The sequence below is a fragment of the Arachis stenosperma genome, chromosome 2, assembly GCF_014773155.1.
Source record: "Arachis stenosperma cultivar V10309 chromosome 2, arast.V10309.gnm1.PFL2, whole genome shotgun sequence".
Taxonomy (NCBI): domain Eukaryota; kingdom Viridiplantae; phylum Streptophyta; class Magnoliopsida; order Fabales; family Fabaceae; genus Arachis; species Arachis stenosperma.
This window is the reverse complement of record NC_080378.1, coordinates 119,393,939-119,420,052: the sequence shown is the minus strand read 5'-3', so window position 1 is coordinate 119,420,052 and position 26,114 is coordinate 119,393,939. Positions and strand designations below refer to the sequence as shown.

At 38.3% G+C, this 26,114-nt stretch overlaps 4 protein-coding genes across 4 annotated transcripts; 1 reads left to right on the top strand and 3 right to left on the bottom strand.

The window, feature by feature from the left end:
* Positions 1 to 4,700: 4,700 nt before the first annotated feature.
* LOC130963617 (uncharacterized) lies at positions 4,701 to 5,324 on the bottom strand. The gene is made up of 2 exons (XM_057889721.1): positions 5,292 to 5,324; positions 4,701 to 5,180 (listed from the first exon to the last, which is right to left on the bottom strand). Exons 1-2 carry the CDS (start codon positions 5,322 to 5,324, stop codon positions 4,701 to 4,703), a joined length of 513 nt encoding a protein of 170 aa, XP_057745704.1.
* Positions 5,325 to 7,301: 1,977 nt separating this feature from the next.
* On the bottom strand, positions 7,302 to 8,468 carry LOC130963616 (uncharacterized). The gene is made up of 4 exons (XM_057889720.1): positions 8,165 to 8,468; positions 7,742 to 8,043; positions 7,625 to 7,684; positions 7,302 to 7,508 (listed from the first exon to the last, which is right to left on the bottom strand). The coding sequence occupies exons 1-4, from the start codon at positions 8,466 to 8,468 to the stop codon at positions 7,302 to 7,304; spliced, it is 873 nt and encodes a 290-aa protein (XP_057745703.1).
* Positions 8,469 to 14,106: 5,638 nt separating this feature from the next.
* LOC130963677 (exocyst complex component EXO70A1) lies at positions 14,107 to 17,748 on the bottom strand. Its single transcript, XM_057889777.1, has 11 exons — positions 17,608 to 17,748; positions 17,080 to 17,175; positions 16,602 to 16,807; positions 16,082 to 16,327; positions 15,850 to 15,988; positions 15,556 to 15,768; positions 15,250 to 15,455; positions 14,898 to 15,095; positions 14,725 to 14,824; positions 14,328 to 14,554; positions 14,107 to 14,224 (listed from the first exon to the last, which is right to left on the bottom strand). Exons 1-11 carry the CDS (start codon positions 17,746 to 17,748, stop codon positions 14,107 to 14,109), a joined length of 1,890 nt encoding a protein of 629 aa, XP_057745760.1.
* A 3,617-nt stretch (positions 17,749 to 21,365) lies between these two features.
* LOC130963615 (uncharacterized) lies at positions 21,366 to 22,361 on the top strand. Its single transcript, XM_057889719.1, has 2 exons — positions 21,366 to 22,028; positions 22,227 to 22,361. The coding sequence occupies exons 1-2, from the start codon at positions 21,366 to 21,368 to the stop codon at positions 22,359 to 22,361; spliced, it is 798 nt and encodes a 265-aa protein (XP_057745702.1).
* Positions 22,362 to 26,114: the final 3,753 nt, after the last annotated feature.

The following is a 26,114-nucleotide window of genomic DNA, read 5'->3' as shown; positions in this document are numbered from 1 at the left end:
ACCATCAGCAAAGCAACCCAATAATCTCAAGTGCAAGAATGACAACAACTATTTAACGAACTAACAAGTCCAAAATCAGCAGGTTCACAAGAACCCACAGCAAATTACTCCAACCCAATAATCTCATAAGTCAAAATTATTCGATAGTAATTCAACCTAGTAACAAGTTACAACAACAAAATTCACAACTTAACTAACAATAATTATTCATAATTATTCAACAATCATTCACCATAGTTCCCAGTTCAGTTTACAGTTCACATAAAAACAAAAAAGCTAAATCATAGACATAGCTCACAGTTCATGGTTCACAATTCACATAACTTCACAGTAACAACAAATTATTCAATTATAGTTAAAAAAATTACCTAGAAGCTAGAAGCCTTGAACAAAGCACGCAAGAGGCTAGAATGGTTCAGTAAATCAATTCACACTTCAGTGACTTCACAGTTCACAGAGCTTCACAGAATCAAACAATGGTTCAATCATAGTTAATAAAAAAATTTACCTAGAAGCTAGAAGAAGCCTTCAACAGAGCATGCAAGAGGGAGACAGAAACACCAAGTGACCAAGACAAGGAAGCGTGGCTTCGAACGGGCTTCGAACGTTGCAGAGGAACAGAGCTAGTGCCGGCGGTAGGGTGGCTGCGCGACGGAGGAAGGTTGCGATGGCTGTGCGATGGGAGGGTGAGCAACCAGACGGTGGCTGCTCGAAGGAACGACGGCGGCGAAACGAGGCGGTGGCTGGATGCAGGTGAGGGACGGCCAGGAGCTCGATTGAGAAGAGCCATGCCTTGGACTGAGTGTGAGAGAGGCAGAGCGTTTTGGAATCTGGATGTAGTTAGGGCATTTGGCACGAATGAGAGGATGGAGTTAGGAAAAGCTAAGTGCTGAAACGGCGACGTTTGGCTCCCCGCTCAAAAAACCGGCCGGGTCACGGTTCGGTTCGACCGACCGGTTCCCGGCCGGTTCACCGGTTCATCTCCGATTTTTAAAATTCTCGGTTTTGCTATTTGTCCGAACCGTATTTCTTCACGGTTCACAGTTCAACCGGTTCGACCGGCCGGTCCGAACCGGTTTTCAGAACCTTGGTCATCGTTGTAGATGCACCAAATTAGTCCCTCACTTTACATTAAATGACTCATTTTAGTCCCTGAAATTGAAATTGAATGTCGTGTACCAAACTAGTCCCTTTATCATTTTTTTCTCATTTTTTTAAATTTAAAATTTTTAATATCTTAGATGCACTAATTTCAATTCTATTTTTTCATATATCGTTTAAATACAAGTGCTTTGATAAAAAATTTTAAGATTTTAGATTTAATCATATAATTTTTTTTAATAATTTAATATTAGTAAATTTTGTAATATATAAGTATGTTATTATAAAAAAATAATTATATGATTGATTAGACATATTTTTTTATAAAAAAACATGTGCTTTTAACAAGAAATCAATAATTAAAATATATATTTTTTATTCTTATGAAATACACGTTTTTGTTATGTGTAAATGAGTTAGGTTGAAGGTACTTCAAATATTTTCACTATCATTTTCGACCTCTGCAGTCTAGACGAAAGAGGTCGGAGATGGTAATGAGGGAAGCTTGAAATGCCTACACGTCAACTCCAAGACGGCAGTCAGAGGTATCCGCAAGAGAAAAAAATATTTTATAAAAGCACTGAAAGAGGTCGGAGATAGTAGTGAAGGTGCTTGAAATGCCTTCACGCCAACTCCAAGTCGGCGGTTAGAGTATTCGCAAGAGAAAAAATATTTTATAAAAGCACTTTTATTTGAATAACATGTGAAAAAATAGAATTGAAATTAATACATTAAAAAATATTGAGAATTTTGAATTTATAGAAAAAAATGAGAAAAAATTTGTGAAGGGACTAGTTTGGTGCACGACATTCAATTTTAGGGACAAAAATGAGTCACTTAATGCGAAGTGAGGGACTAATGTAACACCCTACCACGCTAAGCTTTACGCTTAAGCCGTAAAACAGAGGTGGTGTGGTATTACGACCTCTAAAATAAAATATATATTTATAATAGCAGAAGAATTATAATATGCTAGGAGCCGTGAAGAAAAGAGGAAACAAAATCGCAAAATAAAAGCGCAACGCTCAAGGAACGGGTTAACCTGCGTGCTAAGGAAGCCATAACTATTAAACATATGATAACAGAAGTAGGAATAGAGTGCCAAAGATACAAAATAACAAGCTCCTAACTCAGCCTGCGAAGTCAAGACTGGCCGGAGAATATTTATATATATATACATACATATCCATAACCCAAAAGTGCATATACAATCCTACCTCTCCCAAACCTCTAGGAGGATCAAAAGAACAAGTTATGCGGAGAGAAAACCAAGTATATATATACACATCATAGCATAACAAAATAACCCTGTAACCACTCCGTTTCAAGGGTCCAGATGCCTAACGAGATGCCTCTCGACCTGCATCTGAAAAATAACAACATAGTATGAAATGAGAACCGGAGGTTCTCAGTATGGTAAAGGTGCCACACACATAATATATAAGGTCCTGGGAATGCCAGAGGCAATCCTAGAACGCCGACACTCAGATTATAGAGCTTAAAGTATTAAATAGAAGCCATAAAAGGTGGTTTACTAAGGATATTTAAACCTAACTTAACTTAACCTTAAATCTAAATCCCATTCTGCCATTCCTCCTTACCTCCAACCATCATCATATTTTTACAGACAACTAAACAGACAAAGGCAAACACAAGAAGGTTACAAGTACTGCAAATAACAAATATACATTTAACATGGCAAGTACATTTAAGCACACCCAGTTAATACACAAGCAAGTAATTCAAGTAATATGCATATGATGCATGCCTGTCCTATGGCTGATGAGGCTCATCTGTCGGTTATCCAGCCAACCCGACAAGTCTGAATTGTATCCAGCCAACCCGACAAGTCTGAATTGTACTTAGACTGTCCCCCGACGTGCATCCCCAAGAGTCTATGCATAGTTTTTCTCAAATAATCAATAATACTCAATGGGGGTAACATTCCGGAATTTATATAGGCCCGGTCACACACTTACGTCGTAGGGTCAACAGAGTATCGAGTTTTCAACCTGGTACGTGGTGGCAAGCCACGACACTTAATCCAGGAATCTCGTATCTCAGATTATTCAAATTCATAAGCCATATAAATAATTCAATTATAATTCACCAACATCAACATCATTCTCAATCGCATTTCATTCATCATCATACATCAATCATATTCAATCCTTTCCTTCACTATCGCACTCCCATTCCGTCCTCAATAGTTCCAATTCAAAACATAATTCATTCTTTTCTAAATGAATCAAACTTAAAACATGCTCATTTTCTTAATAACTCTAAATCAACCATATACCCTTTGAATCTAAATCTTTTTAGATATCATATAAACAAATCTCTAATTTCTATAAAATTTCGGCAGCATCTCCTCTAAAACTCGGATTTTGCCACCCTTTTCGGGTCCAACCTGCATTCTTTCAATTCAACATACCCTTCCTTATCATCATAACAATCACCACAATAAATCTACCTCAGAACAATTAACTCATACAATATTCGAATCCAACAACCAAAAATTCAATTAAGGATCATAGTCACTAATCCTAGGCTTCTAACACAAGATACCTCAAATCAATAATTCACCAAATTATTAATTAATCAACAAGCACCAAACTAACCATGTTCATCAATAAAACATTCACCATCCAAAATTAATAACTAATTATCCATAAACTTCAACTAAATATATTCATCGAAAATTACCAAACATTAAACATACACCGCATTCCAACTTATCCTATGGTCATCTAGCCTAAGTTTCACAGAACATTATATATTAAATGCAAGAAACCTAAACCACACCTTAGCCGATTCCCAAGTATTATTCCAAGAAATTTTCCTAAAAGAACACAGCCCTCAAACCTCAAATAATCCGCTTCCTCCAAGTTCCAGTATTCACAATTTCAAGCTCCAATTATCTATTTTCAACCTAATACACATTCATAACACATATATACCCAATTAATACTCAAAGCTCAAATTTAATGAAAATAAAATAATTATCGTATCCTCACCTTACCCAAGCTTCACATAAGCAAGAGTGAACGTTTTCCTCAAGCTAATTGGATCCTAAAACATCAAAAATCAAAGAAATTCACACCCTTTCTCAAAACTCAAAAATTGGGGAAATGAGAGACTGAGTGGAATATCAAGTACCTATGAAATTGTTCCGTAGAAATGTAGAGCTCAACGCGATGAACGCGTGGCCACAAACGGTGCGGCGATCGGAGCTCAAACGAGGAAGTTACGGGAAATTGAATTCACCGTAAACGAATTCTCTCTTCTCTTTCCCTGGGAGGCTGCTGCATCGTTGAGGGAAATGAGAGAATAAGAGCCCGTGGCTCTTTTTAATTGTTGGACTAATTGGGCCCACAGCCCGGTTTAACCGGTTCGGTCTGTTCGGTCCAATCTTGGACCGTTTTCTTCGAAATTGGTGTCAAAATTCTCGTTTCGATGAGCTCTATCCTAATTTAATATAATATTCACATTTCTAATCTTCCTTATTAAAAATTAATTTATTGACTAATTATCTACTAATTTAACCGGGGTTTACATCCTACCCACCTAATAAAGAATTTTGCCCTCAAAATTCAAATCTAGTTACCTGAAAAGAGATGTGGATAGTCCTTTCGCATATCTGATTCGAGCTCCCAGGTATGTTCCTCGATACCAGCTCGACTCCAAGCCACTTTTACCAATGATACTTCCCTTCCTCGTAATCGTTTAACACTGGTGTCATCAATCCTCACCGGAATTACTGGGAGTGTTAGATCTTCTCTCACTTGGATTGGTTCTGGTTCTAAAACATGACTTGCGTCAGGGGTGTACTTCCTAAGCTGAGACACATGAAACACGTCGTGCAAATTCGAAAGATATGGCGGTAAGGCAATTCTATAAGCCACTGGCCCAATCCTCTTCAGAATCTCAAAGGGTCCAATATAACGGGGATTCAGTTTCTTAGTCTTAATAGTTCTTCCCACTCCAGTGGTTGGTGTAACTTTCAAAAAGACATGTTCTCCTTCTTCAAACTCAAGGCTTTCGCCTCTGATCAGCATAGCTCTTCTGGCGGCTTTGGGCTATAAGCATTCGACTACGAATCTTCTTTATCAGTTCAGTTGTTTCAGCTATCATTTCAGGCCCTAATAAACTTCTTTCTCCAGTTTCATACCAACATAGTGGAGACTGACATTTCTGCCATACAGAGCCTCATATGGAGCCATTCCGATGCTCGCATGATAGTTATTATAAGCAAATTCTATTATTGGCATATACCGATCCCAGCTCGTCGGCTGGTCTAAAAACAAGCCCTTAACATATCCTCCAAGGTCTGAATAGTTCTTTCTGACTGACCATCTGTCTGAGGGTGATACGCAGTACTCAAGCTTAACTGAGTCCCAAATGCACGCTGAAAAGCTTCCCAGAACCTTGATGTGAAACGAGGATCTCTATCAGATATGATAGTAGAAGGCACGCCATGCAACCTGACAATCTCTTTAATATACATTCGAGCCAATTCCTCCATTGTGCAACTTATTCGGATAGGAAGAAAGTGAGCTGATTTTGTTAGTCGATCCACAACCACCCAAATAGCGTCACAACCAGATCGGGTTTTAGGCAAACCTATCACAAAATCCATTGCGATACTCTCCCATTTCCACTGTGGAATCTCCAAAGGCTGAAGGGTTCCTGATGGTCTCTGATGCTCAATCTTAACCTTCTGACACGTTAAACATTTAGATACATGCAATGCCACATCATTCTTCATCCCTGGCCACCAGAACATCGCTTTCAGATCCTGATACATTTTAGTACTCCCTGGATGAATTGAGAACCCACTCTTATGAGCTTCCTTCAAGATACTTTGTCGCAGGTCTCCAACATTAGGCACAATAATCCGGTTCTTGAACCTCCATAAACCATCCTAACCTTCTGACACTCTCCACTGTTTTCCCTGTTCAACTGCTGGTAATACCTTACGTAACGCTTCACTATCTCGATGGGCCTTCAGAAGTTCTAATTTAAAATCACTTGAAATCTGCAACTGACTCAAACACAGGATTCCATATTCTTCTCTAATTCCCAAATTCAAACCTTGAAATGCCCTTAGTAATTCTTCCTCCCGTAGCATCATCCAAGCTGCATATAAAGACTTCCGACTCAAAGCGTCCGCCACAACGTTCGCTTTTCCTGGATGATAATTCAATTCAAAATCATAATCTTTTAGAAGCTCCATCCATCTCCTCTGACGCATATTCAACTCTTTCTGCTAAAAAAGATACTTCAAACTCTTATGGTCTGAGAAAACATGAAACTTAACACCATAGAGATAATGCCTCCAAATCTTTAAAGCAAACACAACAGCAGCAAGTTCCAAATCGTGTGTCAGATAGTTCATTTCATGCGGCCTTAACTGCCGTGAGGCGTATGCCACAACATTCTGGTGCTGCATCATAACGCACCCTAAACCTTTCAGAGATGCATCACAACCACAACATTCTGGTGCTGCATCATAACGCACCCTAAACCTTCAGAGATGCATCACAATACACTTCAAACGGTTCACTTGGTTCAGGTAATACCAATACAGGTGCAGTAGTCAACCTGTGCTTCAATGCTTGGAAACTCTCTTCACATCCGGAGTCCAGATAAAAGGGTATCCTTTCCTAGTCAACTTAGTTAAAGGTAAGGCGAGCTGTGAAAATCCTTAATGAATCTGCGATAATACCCCCGCCAAACCTAAGAAACTCCTAATCTCTGTCACTGAAGTTGGTCGCTCCCAATTCATCACTGCCTCCACCTTAGCAGGATCCACAGCTATTCCCTGCTTACTCACCACGTGGCCGAGAAACTTCACTTCACTCTTCCAGAACTCACATTTAGATAACTTAGCTATAACTTTATGTCTCTCAAATTTGCAGCACAGTTCGCAGTGTTCAGCAGTTCTCTTCAGTCTTAGAATAAACAGAATGTCATCAATGAAGACAATAACAAACTTATCCAGATACGGTCGAAAATCCTGTATAAATCCATAAATACTGCCGGGCATTAGTTAACCCAAAAGACATTACTGTGTATTCATAATGACCATAACCGTCTGAAAGCAGTCTTCGAAATATCCTCATCTCTAACCCTTATCTGATGATATCCGGATCGCAGATCAATCTTAGAAAACACACCGGCTCCCTGTAATTGATCCATTAGATCATCGATTCTAGGCAACGGATATTGTTCTTCACAATGATCTTATTCAACTGCCGATAGTCGATACACAAACGCATACTCCCATCCTTCTCTTTACTAGTAACACTGGTGCTCCCCACGGGAGAAACACTTGGTCGGATGAAATGCTTACCCAACAAATCTTCCAGCTGAGCTTTCAGTTCAGCCATTCTAAAGGTGACATCCTATAAGGAGTAATTGAAATGGACCGGATGGTACCAACTCAATTGCAAATTCAACCTCTCGGTTAGGTGGGAATTCATTAATATCATCGGAAACACATCTGGAAATTCACATATACCGGAATTTGCTCTAAACTCTGATCATCACCTGATACTCCCGCAGTTAATAACATAATACCCTGACATTCAGTTCCAGAACAGGTTACTATCATAGAATTTAAATAGTAACTATTCACCACAACCGGTGCTTCTGACCCTTCCGGCATAAACTGTACTGACTTCTCAGAACAATCAAGCAAAACATGATTCTTGGATAACCAATCCAATCCCAAAATGAGATCAAGACCAGTCATAGGCAAACAAATCAAATCATGCACAAATTCACGCTGTTGTACTCGAAAGGAAACTTGTGGACATCCTATCTTAGTCACCATAGCTTCATGAGTAGCATTATATACTTTCAAATCATAACCTAAAACCACCATTCTCAATCCTAATTCATGGGCCTTTTCACATGCAATAAATGAATGACTTGCTCCTGAATCAAATAAAGCATTTAAGATTTTACCAGCCATTTCACAATTACCTCTAATCAGTGTCTCAGATCCCTCAGCACCTATGGTAGAAGTGGTGTTACTCTCCCTGCTGCTGCACCCTACCAGTCTCATACTTCTTCTTCTCGGACAATTGGTGGCCATATGCCCGGGCTGTCCACAAGAATAGCATACTCCAAGTCCGAATGCACGGAACTCCAGGATGATACTTTCCGCACCTCTGACAATTCAGATCCTGCTGTGGCTGCTTCCCAAATCTTCTTCCCTGATTAACATTGGTATTCAGCCTTCTGTAATTACCTTGACCCTGAGTCTGCTGCGGAATAGAGCCTCCACGCTTGAAATTCCTACCTCTCGGATCAGCCACCCTACTCTTATTCACCAATTCAGAAAACACCCTGATCTCCATTGGGGCAACGAAGCTCAGAATATCACTCCGAAGACCTCCTTCATATTTAATACACTTCCATTCAGCAAAATCTTCAGGCGCACCTTGACAGATACGAGAAAAGTGACACAACTCCTCAAACTTACTAGTACTCAGCAACAGTCATCTGTCCTTGTTTAACTGCATTAATTCAAGTTCCTTGGCATTTCTGACTGAATTAGGAAAGTATTCTTATAGAACTCTGTCCGAAAAACCTCCCAAGGAATCGCAGCACCATCAGGCTGCAGGATACGTCGTGTCCCCTGCCAATACTGAGCTTCACCTTGCAACTGATAGGTTCCAAATTCAACCCATTGCTCTTCAGGAACCTGTTGGGCCTGTAACGCCCTTTCCATAGCCTGAATCCAATTATCTGCATCAGGGATTTGAGGTTCCCCTGAAGGTTGGAGGATGAAATTTTAGAATGTAGCAAGTGTCATAGGACCATCTCATCATTATTTCCATGATAGCCCTGATTATCTGATTACCCAGTGCCTCAGCTGTCGCCTGCATAGCTGCAGCCATATTTCCCAGGGCAGCCATAAAGTCTACTGGATCAGTCCCTATGGGGGTAGGAGTAACGGTGCCTGTCCTACCTCTACCTCGCCCGCGACCGCGTCCGCGAGTTGACATCTGGTCCCTATATACACCAAACAAGTGATATTAAGTTGATCAGTCTCAATATCGCAGGTCTAATGCTTTAAGTTCCAAATGCATGCTCACAAACGTTTATGCCATATATATCAGTTAGATATCCTAATAGCACATAAACACATATACAGAGAATGCACTGAAGTACAATCAGTCCGTCTTTCAGGCTCTATCGAAACGAACTGCTCTGATACCATAATGTAACACCCTACCACGCTAAGCTTTACGCTTAAGCCGTAAAACAGAGGTGGTGTGGTATACGACCTCTAAAATAAATATATATTTAATAGCAGAAGAATTATAATATGCTAGGAGCCGTGAAGAAAAGAGGAAACAAAATCGCAAAATAAAAGCGCAACGCTCAAGGAACGGGTTAACCTGCGTGCTAAGGAAGCCATAACTATTAAACATATGATAACAGAAGTAGGAATAGAGTGCCAAAGATACAAAATAACAAGCTCCTAACTCAGCCTGCGAAGTCAAGACTGGCCGGAGAATATTTATATATATATATACATACATATCCATAACCTAAAAGTGCATATACACAATCCTACCTCTCCATAAACCTCTAGGAGGATCAAAAGAACAAGTTATCGGAGAGAAAACCAAGTATATATACACCATAGCATAACAAAATAACCCTATAACCACTCCGCTTCAAGGGTCCAGATGCCTAACGAGATGCTCTCGACCTGCATCTGAAAAACAACAACATAGTATGGAATGAGAACCGGAGGTTCTCAGTATGGTAAAGGTGCCACACACATATAAGGTCCTGGGAATGCAGAGGCAATCCTAGACGCCGACACTCAGATTATAGAGCTTAAAGTATTAAATAGAAGCCATAAAAGTGTTTACTAAGGATATTTAAACCTAACTTAACTTAACCTTAAATCTAAATCCCATTCTGCCATTCCTCCTTACCCTCCAACTCCATCATGTATTTTCACAGACAACTAAACAGACAAAGGCAAACACAAGAAGGTTACAAGTACTGCAAATAACAAATATACATTTAACATGGCAAGTACATTAAGCACACCCAGTTAATACACAAGCAAGTAATTCAAGTATATACATATGATGCATGCCTGTCCTATGGCTGATGAGGCTCATCTGTCGGTTATCCAGCCAACCCGACAAGTCTGAATTGTACTTAGACTGTCCCCGACGTGCATCCCCAAGAGTCTATGCATAGTTTTTTCTCAAATAATCAATAATACTCAATGGGGGTAACATTCCCGGGAATTTATATAGTGCCCGGTCACACACTTACGTCGTAGGGTCAACAGAGTATCGAGTTTTCAACCTGGTACACGTGGTGGCAAGCCACGACACTTAATCCAGGAATCTCGTATCTCAGATTATTCAAATTCATAAGCCATATAAATAATTCAATTATAATTCACCAACATCACATCATTCTCAATCGCATTTCATTCATCATCATACATCAATCATATTCAATCCTTATCCTTCACTATCGCACCTCCCATTCCGTCCATCAATAGTTCCAATTCAAAACATAATTCATTCTTTTCTAAATGAATCAAACTTAAAACATGCTCATTTCTTAATAACTCTAAATCAAACCATATACCCTTTGAATCTAAATCTTTTTAGATAATCATATAAACAAACTCTAATTTCTATAAAATTTCGGCAGCATCTCCTCTAAAACTCGGATTTTGCCACCCTTTTCGGGTCCAAACCTGCATTCTTTCATTCAACATACCCTTCCTTATCATCATAACAATCACCACAATAAATCTACCTCAGATCAACAATTAAACTCATACAATATTCGAATCCAACAACCAAAAATTCAATTAAGGATCATAGTTCACTAATCCTAGGCTTCTAACACAAGATACCTCAAATCAATAATTCACCAAATTATTAATTAATCAACAAGCACCAACCATGTTCATCAATAATAACATTCACCATCCAAAATTAATAACTAATTATCCAATAAACTTCAACTAAATATATTCATCGAAAAATTACCAAACATTAAACATACACCCGCATTCCAACTTATCCTATGGTCATCTAGCCTAAGTTTTCACAGAACATTATATATTAAATGCAAGAAACCTAAACCACACCTTAGCCGATTCCCAAGTATTATTCCAAGAAAATTTTCCTAAAAGAACACAGCCCTCAAAACCTCAACTAATCCGCTTCCTCCAAGTTCCAGTATTCACAATTTCAAGCTCCAATTATCTATTTCAACCTAATACACATTCAAACACATATATACCCAATTAATACTCAAAGCTCAAATTTAATGAAAATAAAATATAATTATCGTATCCTCACCTTACCCAAGCTTCACATAAGCAAGAGTGAACGTTTTTCTCAAGCTAATTGGATCCTAAAACATCAAAAATCAAAGAAATTCAACACCCTTTCTCAAAACTCAAAAATTGGGGGAAATGAGAGACTGAAGTGGAATATCAAGTTACCTATAAAATTGTTCCGGTAGAAATGTAGAGCTCAACGCGGTGAACGCGTGGCCACAAACGGTGCGGCGATCGGAGCTCAAACGAGGAAGTTACGGGAAATTGAATTCACCGTAAACGAATTTCTCTTCTTCTCTTCCCTGGGAGGCTGCTGCATCGTTGAGGGAAATGAAGAGAATAAGAGCCCGTGGCTCTTTTTAATTGTTGGACTAATTGGGCCCACAGCCCGGTTTAACCGGTTCGGCCCGGTTTATCCAGTTCGGCCCGGTTTAACCGGTTCGGTCTGTTCGGTCCAATCTTAGACCGTTTTTTTCGAAATTGGTGTCAAAATTCTCGTTTCGATGAGCTCTATCCTAATTTAATATAATATTCACATTTCTAATCTTCCTTATTAAAAATTAATTTATTGACTAATTATCTACTAATTTAACCGGGGTTTACAACTAATTTGGTGCATCTACAACGATGACATAATGGATGACACGTGGACGAATACTATTGCGACACGTGGCACAAACGAACATGTGCGGAAATAACATTGTGACACGTGACACAACCATCCATGTCAGCATGCCACGTGTCATTGGTCACCACATCATCATATCATTACACGTGGCCAAATTATGGAGTGACTCGTGTCACTTACCATCCACGTCATCCAGCCATGTCATCACGCCGTTAAAGAAAAATGGGTCACGGATTAATATGGTGCACTTTTCTCAATCTCAGGGACGTAATTGGTGCAATTGAAATCTCAGGGACGATTTTAGTGTACGACGTCAATCTCAAAAACTATTTTGGGGTTTAACTCCTAATAATATTATTAATATATGTAAATAATTAAAATTGATCGGTCTATTTTATTAAAAAAAGATAAAATATTTATTGTTTTTATATGTTAATGTAATATATTATAATGGGAAATATAATAAACAATAAAGTATTTATATAAAACAAGTGGAATAAAAATGTAATGATAAAATTATATTCGTCATAAACAAAATGAAATAATAAAATTGTGTATGTGAAAATATTAATAATTTTTCAATTGATATAACTTTTGTGATAACATTATGAAATACTAATATCAGTTACTTTGAATAATATTTTTTATTTTTTACAGTATCTTATATAATCTAATATGTCAAAAACTAATGATTAATATATTATAGATTTAAGTTCTATTTACTATTTATCACAATTTTATGAGATTAATTGTTATTTTATATACAAGATAAAATTTAATTTTTTAACATATATTTAAGCGGATAAATAAGTTAATTAATCTACCAATCTAACATGGTTATTTTGAATAATATTATAACGCTATGGATATTTCAATTTGGGATAGATAAATGGGTTTCACTAACATGTATTTATATTTGTAGGACACATGATAAAACTACTATTAGTAAAATATTTTAAATATTTTTATTTAATAAATATAAAATAAATATATTAAAAATTTAAAAATTTTTATATTTTTAATAAAAAAATTTTTCCATTTATAATTTTAATATTTGCCTTTAAAACATAACATGTTATTCAATAGAAGATGACAATGAATCTAACGTAATTTTTGTTCTTATTTGACTTTCTCGAAAATCTTACGGAGTGATTCAACCTTTGTAGTTAATGATACAATTCAATTCTCTCGCTCTATTTAATATACTCCTTTCATTTTAAAATATAGCAAATTTAGTCAAATTGTACTCAAGTGAGCAAACCAACCACTCATTCAATAATAAAAATGAGGATGGCTAGGGCAGTAATTTTTGTAATTTGTAGTCATTAAAATAACTATAATGATATTTTTAATGGTATGAAATTTCATCCAATAGTGTAAAATTACTCATTTTTCTTTTGTTGGTTACATGCTGACCAGAATTTAATAAAATTGCTAATCTCCTAAACTTTTTCAATAAAAATAATAGTGTATCAAAACGAAAATATTTGATAACCAACAAAATTTAGTCAAAATCAACAAAAACTTACTTTATTTAGTATTAGATAAATTCTAACTTTTTTTTTTGTTTAACACTTAATAAAATTGAAGATAATAATGGAGGTTGAGTTTATGCCATTGGAGATGGTCAATTGCGCATTACAACTTCCAAGTGGCTGAAAAATTGCATGATTTTGAAGTACCATATGAATTAGTTTGCAATGTAGCGCGCTGAAGTTTACGTGCTTGTCAAAAATTGTGGAATTGAGAACATAACTTGTGATGCTATATTCTGATAATGTTTGCATTCTTATATATGTTCTTCTCTATGCTGTACTTGTTCAATCTCTCTATGCTATACTCTAGTGCCAAAACTTTCATCTTCAACATTATCAATCAGAACAGATGAACAAATATATATTACACGTTAACTTTTATCATTAATGAAATCCACAAAAACATGCATGGAGCATGCATTAACTCTTCAATAATGGAATTATATTGTATTCATGTTAGTGGAGTGACTAATAAGTTTCTATAACTATTTTTCTAATCACCGCTTCTGATCATTCCACGACTTGCTCTCGAAAAAGCCATTCAACATTTCTTCAATTTGTTCTGGTGTGTATCTTATGTACTTCTGAGGATTTTTCCCATTCTCAAGCATGGGCCTAAGAGATTCAAATTTTTTATAAATACATGAAAAGGATGTATATACATATATAGAGTTAGATAATTAAAGAGAAAAGCAAAAAAGGGTTAAAATTTGCTTACCCAAAACGTTTGAGGAAAGATCTATAAGCAGGTAAAAGTACTTCGATTATAGCCAGTTTGAGAGATTCACGCAACTCACTGTCAGGAACAGTCCATTGAGATTGCCTCCAATAAAGCTCCTCAATTTGAGAGTTGAAACTCTTGAACCTATCTTTAATCATATTTCTTGAAACTCCAGCGGTGCTGTCAGCCCCGCCTGATGATTGCACAGTGAGGCACTGAGCAATCTGCACCATCATATATCGCACCATTAGTTAATACAAACAAGAACAGACGGAGACTCACACGACATATTTGACTAAATTGTCGTCTAACTGTTTTTAACTATCAACTTATATGAACACAACTTAAAGTAGATACCTTTAATTTGTGTTCTTATTTGAATTCAAAGACAAACCTTTGCCCATGAGATCCTTTTATACTGATTTGCATGCTGTTGCACAACTCTTCTATGTATTTGCACCCAGTCCTCTCCCAACATATCCTTTGCATCTGACCTGTGAGAGATAAACAATGCGTAAATCTTCCATCAATGAATCCATATAAAATGGTAAGTTCACGATAACCAACCTTCTCACGGATCTCACTATGTAATGGATATTATTCATAAGGAACAATTGGGTTAAAGCTGGATCTTTATATTGTTTTGATTTTCCATCCAGGTTATTCTGGAGAGCCTGCATAATCCTTGTTGTCAGGTTTGCTAACTGACCTTCTGGGTCATTGGGATCAAACTCGCGAAAAATTTGCTTCAATGTTGATTGATAACTGTCCACATTCAGCACCAACAATGAAACAGAGATTAACTGAATTGGGAGTAGTAGCATAGAATGTGAATGGTATATAAGTGATGAATACTTATTCATGTAGTTTTATTTATATTTTGTGAAAAGGGATACACGAAAGGTAGAAGAACACTTACTCAAAGAGAAACTTAACATAATTGATCACATAGCTAGTTAGTGGATGGACAGTTCCATCAAGCACAGCAGTTTTAGTAGCATCATTTTCAATAAGTTCCTCAAAGTCACAGAAGGTTTCCATGGCTGTCTGACCTAGTCTCTTGGTCAAGGACAGAGAAGCTTCGCGCAATTCCGTGCAGGCTTTACCTTCAAAAATTGTCTCAAGCTGCATCATATACACCCCCAAGGTGATAAGAAGAAAACAATACATAAAGAATATAGAAAGGAAAGAAAAGTGCTGTCTGAAATATAAACTTGAACAATACCTCAGGTTGAAGTTCTCTCATTGTCTCATACATGTCTAGAGTAACAAATAGTTTTTCAGATGACCTCTTGCTTTTGGCAACAGCCTCTCCGAAACTAAGAAGCATGACAAAACTGCTAGCAGTGACTTCAGAAAAGCATTGAGTTCTCATATTTTCAAAACCATCAAATATTTGATCACATATTTGCTTTTCCACAGTCAGCAACAATTTAACCTGTCAAAGAAAATTTAGAAAGATGCATGCAAGGGACATAAATAGTACAGATCAGAAAGAGATTTGATATTCATATCTTACAGCAATCCTCATGAAATGAGTCCAGTTCCCAATCTTAGACTCCAAAACCTCCCACTGCATTTTTTGAACATCATCTTTACTCAGCCTCTCTACACCTAACTTCCTAAGACTCTGTTCCAAGACAGGGGCACGAGTGTCTCTACAAATTTGCAACATACAGTTAAATTCGATCTGAAGTTGAAAGAAGTTTTCTGTGCAGACATGTTCCTTAAACAGAAAGAAACACAGCTACCTGTAGAGTCGAAAGAGCTGTTGTTGATGGCCAGCTTCGACCATTTGTTGTGCTAAGTCATGTAGCAAAGGAATAACTCTGGGTGGTATCAGGGTTGGAAGTGTGTAAACAGCCGGTTCTGTTTGCTTCTCAGACTCGCTTTGCTTATCAAGATCGAGTTTGCTTGCATCACTTTGCCTTCCAGAAGTTGACGATCGTCGACGGTGTGGTATGCAGTCAAATAGGCGGTCAGGTTCCACCGGTTTGCTGAAATTGAAATCAGTTTGGTAAAATTTAGATCATCAAGAATGATATAAATGTGTGGAATCAGGTTAGCTTTCACTAAGTTGCATGTGAAAAAATGATAATCTTTTCCCATCACGAAATCATAGAATTCACCTTCAATGCTTACTGAACAAACTAAATCAACAAGAAACAAAACACTAAGATATGCTCCTCCTTTAAGAACATGGACAGAGAGAATAACAACAATCAAGCTAGCAAATATGGTTAAAAAAAATCAGATTATGAGAGGACCAACCTGTAATTTGTTAACAGAAGTCTGAACTCGTCTTCCAGCTTTGCGATAGCTTTGGCAAGCAAGCCGTTGGTATGGTTGATGATACCATCACTGCCTTTGAAACTCTTTTTGCTGTTGAAGAATTTCAAATTGTTTCTCAATTGATCAACTGCTTCTAAATAGCTTTCCAGATCCTCTTGAGGCCCTCTGAGTATTTTAGCCTCCGCCTAATAATAATTAACTTTGAACATTAAAAGTGCCTTGGGATTTCAGTTATAGACATAATTTAAAGAAGACCAACATGATAGAAAGTAGAAACATTAGTTGTAAATCAATGTGTATCAATTTTAATCACTGAACACAATCAAATTACAACTTAGTCTTTGGGGGTTAACATCTAAATTATGAATTGACCAATTTTCAATCAAGAAACTCATCTACCCTGCTACATGGTCTTGCCTGAATGAACTGAAAACAAAGGCAAAATAGTGAGACCTACCTTGCGAGTTTGCTCGAATTGCACCAAAAACACCTCTGCTGCCTTCAGAGTCTTGTCAATGTTATCATGTGCGCTTCGAATTGAATGCGTTTTAATCTAACAAACAAATAATCAAACAAGAAAAAAAAAACATATGATTAAAAGATCCTGAACAATACTTTATCAAGCTATAAAAAAAGGAAAAAGAAAATAATCACATTCACTTCTCAACAAATGTAAAAAAAAAAAAGTTAGCAATAAACCTATGCAAAAATTAAAAAAAAAAAGAAAAAAAAAACCTAAGCATCACTTCATCAAGCTAAGAAAAAAAGCTCCAGCTGAAGAATCACGTTTGCACCAACACAAAAAAATAAATAAATAAAATAAGAAATTAAAAGAAAAGAAAAAACACTGAAGCTGAATAAAAATCACGAAAAATTGGAGCTAATAATCCAATATCGCATTGTTTCCGTGAACTTCTAGATTGAGATTTCAGCTGCATTGCAATTTGAATTCAGCGATAGCAGATGAAAACAAGAAAGCGGTTACCTGAGTGGGACGCATGGCGGTTTCGAGGGCGGAGAGGCGGTGGTCGAAGGAGCCGAGGATGGAGACCATGTTGTCGGTGATGATCTGGCTCTTGTGGAGAGATTCCTTGACGAGCGTGGCTCTCTGGCGTAGAGCCTCCATTGTTTGAGGTATCGTCGTCATTGTTACGTAGCAATTTTATTTGACACACGACGCAGCAGAGAGAATGCATCAAAGAAAAATTTGTTACGTACAGAGAGTGAAACAAATAAAGAAAGAAAGAGAAAAAATGAAGAACGCGAGATAGAATGCGTTTGATCCAAAAATTGGAAATGGAAATGCGGCAGTTGTTGTTGTTAGTTCGTTATTGTTATTGTGATTTGCATCTCTTTCGTTCTCTAGTCTCTTTTGTTGATTTTTTTTAAACTCTTATTTATTTATTTTTAATCATTTTCATGTATGTTGCATGTGTATACATATTTTCTTTTTATACCATAAAAAATGTATACAAGTAGAATGAGCTAAATCAAGAAGCAATAGTGTATATATATACCTGAGCATAATTCTGGTTGCCATGATGCTTTTTCTTGAGTTAAGCGCTACTTTAATTTTTTAGATTTGCGCGTTATACTAATTTAATTTCTGACTTTTTAATTATTATATATAATTTAATTTTAAATTTAAAAAAGTATATTAATGTAATTTTTTGTGCATTGTCTGTTGTCAAAATTTAACGCTGTTAATAACGTGATTCAAGTCTTATCATGCTGAATATATTAAAATAACGTTATATACGTTTTGACGTTTAAAAAATCCTAAATGACGTTTTAGAATTTGAACAATACTAAAAAGTTATGCTCTTTCTTTTTAAATAAGAGCAATGTTAGGGGGCCAACAATTTTTGTGATTGTTAGTCATCAACTAGCCATCAATGATGATTTGATGGTATGAGATTGGTATAAAATTTCATCCAATGGCTCACCTTCCTCTGCTGATTACATGCTGGCCAAAATTCAATAAAACTACTGGCCCCTAGACTTTTCCTTTAAATAATACTAATTGTTCAAACTCTCAAACAACACAGTTTAGTACATTTTTTTTAGCACAAAAGTGCTTAGGACGTCATTTTAATAACGTTACTAACGACGTTGAGCTCTGACAACAGAAAATATACAAGAGACTATATTAATGTATTTTTTTAATCTAAAAGATTAAATTTTAACAATTAAAAAATTAAAAATTAAATGAGTACAACTTGTTAATATTAAAGACTAAAGTGGGCTTAACTCACCTTTTTTTTTCCTTCTTCGTTCTTTATTCTTCTACCTTTTATTTAAATTAAGATTTATTTTATAGTTGATGATTTTACTCCGTAATGTTGAGTTTGATAAATGCTGATTCCATATAAAAGATTTTACAAATGATAATTTGAAAATTAGCTAGTCACAAAAAAGAATTTGAAAATTAGTTTATTTCGTCGATGTGACGTACGTAAAATTCTTTTATATTAATAGTGTATAAAAATTAATTTTTTATTAATAATAATAAATCATTGCAAAAATTCTATTATTAAGAATATAGTTCGATAAACTTATTTTCTCCTACAAAAATCTTTGGTCATTTTTATTTTTATTTTTATTTTTATTTTTGATAAGAATAAAAATAAAAATAAAATACAAAAATAAATTTGATTGAATATTTTAATAATATTTTCAATAAAAATATTTTTAAAAAGTAATACAAACTTAAAAATAATATTTTTAATTTTTAATTTTTTCAATTAAATAAAAATGATAAAAATATTTTTAATCTCTTTAATTTCAAACTTTCTTTTGCTGTTTGTTTAAAAATTTTTGTTATTTTTTTTAATTGATTTTGAATATTAAATGTGTTACGGTGGGTAACCGGAGATTAATAAGATGGATGGCTTTGGTTGGCCCAATCGTCCGCGGATGGTGGCTTCCGAGCTGGTTTGCACGTTGGAGCCTCCTCCCGACTTGTGTTCGTGAGTGAATGGGGGGTGGTACCTGCAAAGACACTCCGATGCCTAAGTTAGCAAGGGTGTGAGCAAGTCTAGAGAGTATTGGGCTTAGAGATACCTGAGGGGTGTCAGGGTATTTGTAGTGGTGAGCCAATAACCACCGTTGGAGTAGTGCCATATTTTTAGGGTGTTAACCGTCCCATTATCTTAGGGAGGTTAAGATATGGCTTGACTAAAGTAGTTGGAGAGATTTTAGGGGCAGTTACATTTGAATGAGTGCTTATCTGCCAGCTATTTTCCGTCCCGACTTCTTGGGAGTAAGTCGGGTTTGGCACCGACTTCTAAGTGTGAAGGTTGGCGTTTAGTAAGGCTCGATCCTCTGGACTGGACCTCTTATTTGGACCTGGGCCCTTATTATTGGGCCAGGGGGAACAGTGCCCCTACTTGAGCCCAAGATCTTTATAGGACTTGGGTTCAAGTATTTTACTCGGGATCGTAGTCGACTTGTTGGAGGACCGACGTGATTTTCTGAAACCGACGTGACTTTCCGTGTCTCTTTAGTTCTGACGGTTACATCTAATCAAGCGTCGTCCGTTAGGAATGTGCGTAGACTTTGGTAACGGTGCATTCTCATTAATGATGCCCGCTTTACCATTATGCCCCTTAGTATTTATAAATACTTTCCCTCTCTTTCATTTTTTCGTTTCTGCAATTTTTCAAATTTCTTCTTGCTTTATTCGTGCTTCCTTCTTGCATTCGGAGACCTCTGCTTTTTCGACCTTTGGTTTCGGATAAAGGTTAGCGTTTACTTTTATGACATGCTTGTGATTGCATGCTTTTATTTTCTTTGGAGAGGGAGAAGTGACGTTGTAGGCTTTCGTATCCCCTTAGGGACTTTCGTTTTTGATTTCTTTTCCTTTTTCCTTTGTAGGTTTTCGTCGTGTTTTTAGAAAATGTCTTCTGTAGAGGCTCTTTCTCAATGGGTTGATGTCACAGTCCTAGGAGAGGAACCTTTGGTTGATGCGGATTTATTACTCATCTTCGTACTCACCACAGGATTTGTGTTTCTGAGGATGACGAGCCGAAGTATGAGTTGGTAGTCCCGGGTCCAGAAGACCGGGTTTGCTTTGGGAGGGCTAATGAGACGTCTTCTCATTTCTTCTTTATGTATGAATGTATGATCACCCGTCTGGGTGTCCTCCTTCCTTTTTCGGATTTTGAAATGTCTGTTTTGCACCACTGTCGAGTTGCCCCTACCCAACTTCACCCCAACTCTTGGGGTTTTCTGAAAATTTATCAATTTATTAGTCAAGCTTTGGACTTCCCGACTTCTTTGAGGATTTTCTTTTTTCTTTTCCACATGACTAAGCCCTTTAGTGGGCTAAACAACAAACAGCAATGGGTGTCCTTCCGAGCCATACAAGGTCGGAGGATTTTCACCCTCTTGATGAATTCCATGACTTCAAAAATTATTTTTTCAAAGTGCAAGCTGTAGAGGGTCACCACCCCTTTTTTCTGGATGATAATTCTTCTCCTCGCTTTCCCTTATATTGGCTGGAGGCCCCCCTTGTGAGAAATATGGTCTGGACGACCTGGATGAAGTAGAGTTGCCATTGTGGGGTTCCTCCGAGAAGTGTGGGGGAGGGCCCCATATTTGGATACTAAGAAGTTTCTCCAAGGTCTCCGACCTTTGTCCAGGCGCAGTAGGTAGCTTTTTCTTGTTTTTTAAATTTCCGACTTATCAACTGATCATTCCGACTTGTTTGATTCTTTAGCTATTGTTTTTCTTTTTTCAGAAATGGCTAAAACAAATGCTCAAGAATCTTTTCAAGAGTCCAGGAGGCCAAGGCCAAGTCTCGCGCTCGGGGCGTGGTGTGCCAGGGTTATCTCTCCTCCTCCTCCTCCTCCTCCTCGGAATGTTGGAACTCTTTCCAAGCCTATCGTAATCTCTTCTTCAGCTCCCCCTCAGTCGCTCCCCGTCGTCCGACCTTCCCCTGATCCAAAGAAGCGCAAGACTTTAGAGTCTGGTGCTTCTGGTGAGGTTAAGGCGGATGCTATTGAGTTTGTCCGAAAGAATATCTATCCCCATGTTCGTATAGGCATGGATGATATGTCTATTCGGAGCCACCTTACCACTATGGTCGAGGAGAGTCTTAAGGCGGCGGGGGTTTGTGGCAAGCTCTTGGATATCTTTGAGAAGGCTCTCCTCAGCTCTTTAGGAACGACCTCGAAGGTCGAGGAGCTAGAGGGAAGGCTTCGCTCGTATCAGGAGCATGAGGGAGAGTTGAAGAAGGAGATTGCTAAGCTGAGGGAGGAGAGAGATACCTTCCGGGAGAAAGGGAAGGCTTTGCAGGCCCAGTACAACATGGAGATGGAGTTGAGGAAAACGGCGCAGGCCAGCTATCAAAGCTTATTCAAGGATCTTGTGTCCGTGAAGGATGATCTGCTGAATTCTCGGAAGGCATATGATGAGTTGGAGGACTCAATCGCTGATGGTGCCGAGGAGTCTTGGAGGATTTTCTTGGAGCAAGTCAGGGTGATTGCTCCCGACTTGGATCTTTCTCCTTTACATCCTGATAAAGTTGTTATTGATGGTGCCATCGTGGATCCTCCTGCCCCCGTAATTGTTTCCGAGTCAGAATTGAAGACTCGGGGGCAGAGGATTATTGAGTCTCCTCCTCATTCCAAAGATGCTCCGGGTTCTTCAGCAGTTCCTCCTATTTCTTCCTCTCCCATGGATACCTCTGGTGGCGCTCCTCCTGATTCCGGTGGTGGTGATCTTCCTAAAAAATGACTTGTGGCTATTTGGGGTCCGGCCTGTGGGCCCCCGTTTTTTAAACTCTTTATTTATTTCTGGTTTGAACAATTTTCTTTGGCCCTTTGAGGCCGTAAACAAAATATTTTATGCGTGCCCTTTTTTTATAAGGGTTTTAACTTAACAAAATAAATACCCTTTTTTGGATAAGGGTTTAAGTTACCTTATGCGTGTATTTCCGAATTCCCTTGACCTTTTCTTGAAAAACCTTTCTTTTTGCTTGTTTGTTTTTCTGAGCTTTTTTGTTTAAGGGCTTTTGGGACAGCCTTTAAACTTCTTCCTAGGTTTTCCTATCTCTTTTCGTTATCCCTCATACTCAACTTAGTTTTGGTGAGTTCTTATGACTTAGGTTATTTTTGCGATGCGTTTTTCTTCTACTCGGTCCTTCATTCCGATTTATGGATCGAAGTATTTCCGAGCTTTTCTACTCGGGATCTCGTTTCGACTTATGAGTCGGGTTTGTTCCCGAGTTTCTACGATCGACTTCTTATAACCTCTTTACATCGACTTGTACCTCGTCGTTTTATCCTGACGACCTTTTAGGTCGGTTTATGGGATTTTCACGTTTTGTCGAGCTTAAGTCGGCGCGTTTCGTAGAAAGACTTAAAAAATAAAAAATGAAAAGGATTTCATAAGAGATATCGTAGATGAAAAAGATCTTTATTAATCGGGGAGGTACCTTTTTTGCTACTAAGGATTTTGATAATCTATTTCCCTTAGTCTCTACTATGATGCCTCGTTAAAAACCCTTCTCCAGAAAAAACCCTTTTGGGAAAAAATCATGAAGTTGGGAAAAGAGTACATCAGGGAGTAGAGTTCGCTTTTAGCTATAGTACCTTTTCATGTTACAAGCATGCCACGACCTCAGGAGCTCAGTGCCGTTCAGGTCGATTATTTTATAATAACCTTTTCCTAAAACTTCATTGACTTTGTATGGTCCCTTCCAATTTGCGGCGAGCTTTCCTTCTCCTGATTTGTTGACTCCAATGTCGTTTCTGATTAGGACCAAATCATCTGGAGTAAATATTCTTCGAATGACTTTTTTGTTGTACCTTGTAGTCATCCTCTGCTTTAACGCTGCTTCTCTTATCTGGGCATCTTCTCAGACTTCAGGGAGCAGGTCGAGCTCCTCTTTGTGCCCCTGTATGTTTCCGATCTCGTCGTGGAGAATTACCCTTGGGCTTTGCTCACTGATTTCTATTGGTATCATTGCCTCCACACCATAGACTAGTCGGAAGGGTGTTTCTCTAGTGGCGGATTGGGGTGTTGTCCTGTAAGCCCATAGCACTTGAGGGAGCTCTTCAACCCAAGCCCCTTTTGCTTCTTGCAGTCTCTTCTTTAGTCCTGCCAGTATGATTTTGTTGGCTGCCTCGGCTTGCCCATTGGCTTGTGGGTGCTCCACCGAGGTAAACTGATATTTGATTTTCATACTGGCCACTAAGCTTCTGAAGGTAGCATCGGTGAACTGGGTTCCATTATCCGTAGTGATGGAATAGGGTATCCCATATCTTGTGATGATATTTTTGTAGAGGAACCTCCGACTTCTTTGAGCGGTGATGGTGGCCAATGTTTCTGCTTCTATCCACTTTGTGAAATAATATTCCCACGATCAGGTATTTGACTTGTCCAGGCGCTTGGGGAAAAGGACCTAACAAATCCATTCCCCATTTTGCAAAAGGCCATGGAGAAGTGATACTGATAAGCTCTTCTGGTGGAGCCACGTGGAAATTTGCATGTATTTGACATGGTTTACATTTTTTCACAAATTCTGTGGCATCTTTCTGCAAGGTCGGCCAATAGAATCCAGCTCGGATTACTTTCCTGGCTAGTGACCTTGCTCCGAGATGGTTTCCGCAGATTCCACTATGTACTTCCTCCAATACCTCGGTGGTTCTCGAGGTCGGTACACACTTTAACAATGGTGTTGATATCCCCCTTTTGTAGAGGATATTTCTCACCAAGGTGTAGTGTTGTGCTTCCCTTCGGATCTTTTTAGCTTCTTTCTCCTCGTTAGGGAGGATGTCGAATTTCATGTATTCAACTAAGGGGTTCATCCATCCGAGGTTTAAACCGACTACCTCAAGTACTTCTTGTTTATCTTTTATTACTGAGGGTTCTTGGAGGGTTTCCTGGATCAGACTTCTGTTGTTCCCTCCTGGTTTGGTACTTGCTAACTTGGATAGGGCGTCTGCTCTGCAGTTCAGATCCCGAGTTATGTGTTTGATCTCGGTTTCTGCAAAGCGCCCAAGGTATTCCAAAGTTTTTTTCAAGTACCTCTTCATATTTGGGTCCTTTGCCTGATACTCTCCACTTATTTGGGAGGTCACCACTTGCGAGTCGCTATATATCATCACCTTTGTAGCACCGACTTCTTCTGCTAGTTTTAGCCCAGCAATCAAGGCTTCATATTCTGCCTGATTATTTGAGGCTGGGAATTCAAACTTTAGAGAAACCTCTATCTGGGTTCCTCTTTCGTCTACCAATATTATGCCTGCGCCGCTTCCCGTTTTGTTGGAGGATCCATCTACATAGAGTTCCCATGTAGTTGGTTTTTCCTCTTGTTCCCCTGCGTATTCTGCAACGAAGTCGGCGAGGCATTGGGCTTTGATCGCTGTCCGAGTTTCATATCTTAAGTCGAACTCGGAGAGCTCTATTGCCCATTGAACCATTCTCCCTGCAACATCCGTTTTTTGGAGGATTTGCTTCATGGGTTGGTTCGTACGGACTCTTATGGTGTGAGCTTGAAAGTAAGGCCGTAACCTTCGCGAGGCTACTACTAAGGAGTAAGCAAACTTTTCTAGTTTGTGGTACCTTAGTTCGGGGCCTTGTAGAACTTTACTGATGAAGTAGACTGGATGTTGTCCGACCTCGTCTTCTTTTATCAGGGCTGACGAGACAGCCTTGTTTGCTACGGACAAGTATAGGACAAGGTCTCTCCCAGGTACGGGTCGGGTTAGAATAGGAGGTTGGCTTAAAAACTTTTTGAACTCCTGGAATGCCTCCTCGCATTCAGGAGTCCATTCGAACTGGCATCCTTTCCTTAATAAGGAAAATAGTGGAAGGGATTTCAGTGCCGATCCTGACAGAAATCTGGAGAGGGCTGCAAGTCGGCCATTTAGCTGCTGGACTTCTCTTAAACAAGTCGGACTTTTCATTTCTAGGATGGCTCTACACTTGTCGGGATTGACTTCGATCCCTCTTTGTGTTAGCGTAAATCCTAGGAATTTCCCTGCTTCCATTGTGAAGGCGCACTTTGCGGGATTTAGTCTCATCCCGTGCAGCCTTATAGTGTCGAAGACTTGCGAGAGGTCTGTCAAGAGGTCGTCTTCTTTCTTTGTTTTTACCAGCATGTCGTCGACGTATACTTCCATTAGACTCCCAGGTGAGGGGAAAACACTTTATTCATCAACCTTTGATATGTGGCCCCTGCATTCTTTAATCCGAATGGCATGACCACGTAGCAGAAATTAGCTCTGGGTGTGATGAATGATGTTTTCTCCTGGTCGAGTTCGTGCATCGGGATTTGATTGTATCCCGAGTAGGCGTCCATAAATGATAAGTATTGGTACCCGGAGCTAGAGTCTACTAGGGTATCAATACTTGGTAAGGGATAAGGGTCCTTAGGACATGCCTTATTTAAGTCGGTGTAGTCGACACACATTCTCCATTTGCCGTTCTGTTTTTTGACTAGCACTACATTGGCTAGCCATGTTGGGTACTTGACTTCTCTGA

Coding starts and splice junctions, on each gene's coding strand:
- LOC130963616 (XM_057889720.1), bottom strand. CDS start 8,468: ATGGAGATCAGGGTGTTTTCTGAATTGGTGAATAAGAGTAGGGTGGCT. Junction 7,685..7,741: donor GGTCAGAAGCACCGGTTGTG/GTGAATAGTTAC, acceptor ACTGAATGTCAG/GGTATTATGTTATTAACTGC. Junction 7,509..7,624: donor AGAGTTTAGAGCAAATTCCG/GTATATGTGAAT, acceptor TACTCCTTATAG/GATGTCACCTTTAGAATGGC.
- LOC130963617 (XM_057889721.1), bottom strand. CDS start 5,324: ATGGCTCCATATGAGGCTCTGTATGGCAGAAAT. Junction 5,181..5,291: donor AGGCTCTGTATGGCAGAAAT/GTCAGTCTCCAC, acceptor GAATGCTTATAG/CCCAAAGCCGCCAGAAGAGC.
- LOC130963677 (XM_057889777.1), bottom strand. CDS start 17,748: ATGGAGGCTCTACGCCAGAGAGCCACGCTCGTCAAGGAATCTCTCCAC. Junction 15,456..15,555: donor TGAGAGAACTTCAACCTGAG/GTATTGTTCAAG, acceptor TATATGATGCAG/CTTGAGACAATTTTTGAAGG. Junction 14,555..14,724: donor AAAGGATCTCATGGGCAAAG/GTTTGTCTTTGA, acceptor ATGATGGTGCAG/ATTGCTCAGTGCCTCACTGT.
- LOC130963615 (XM_057889719.1), top strand. CDS start 21,366: ATGGCTAAAACAAATGCTCAAGAATCTTTTCAAGAGTCCAGGAGGCCA. Junction 22,029..22,226: donor ATCTGCTGAATTCTCGGAAG/GCATATGATGAG, acceptor ACTCGGGGGCAG/AGGATTATTGAGTCTCCTCC.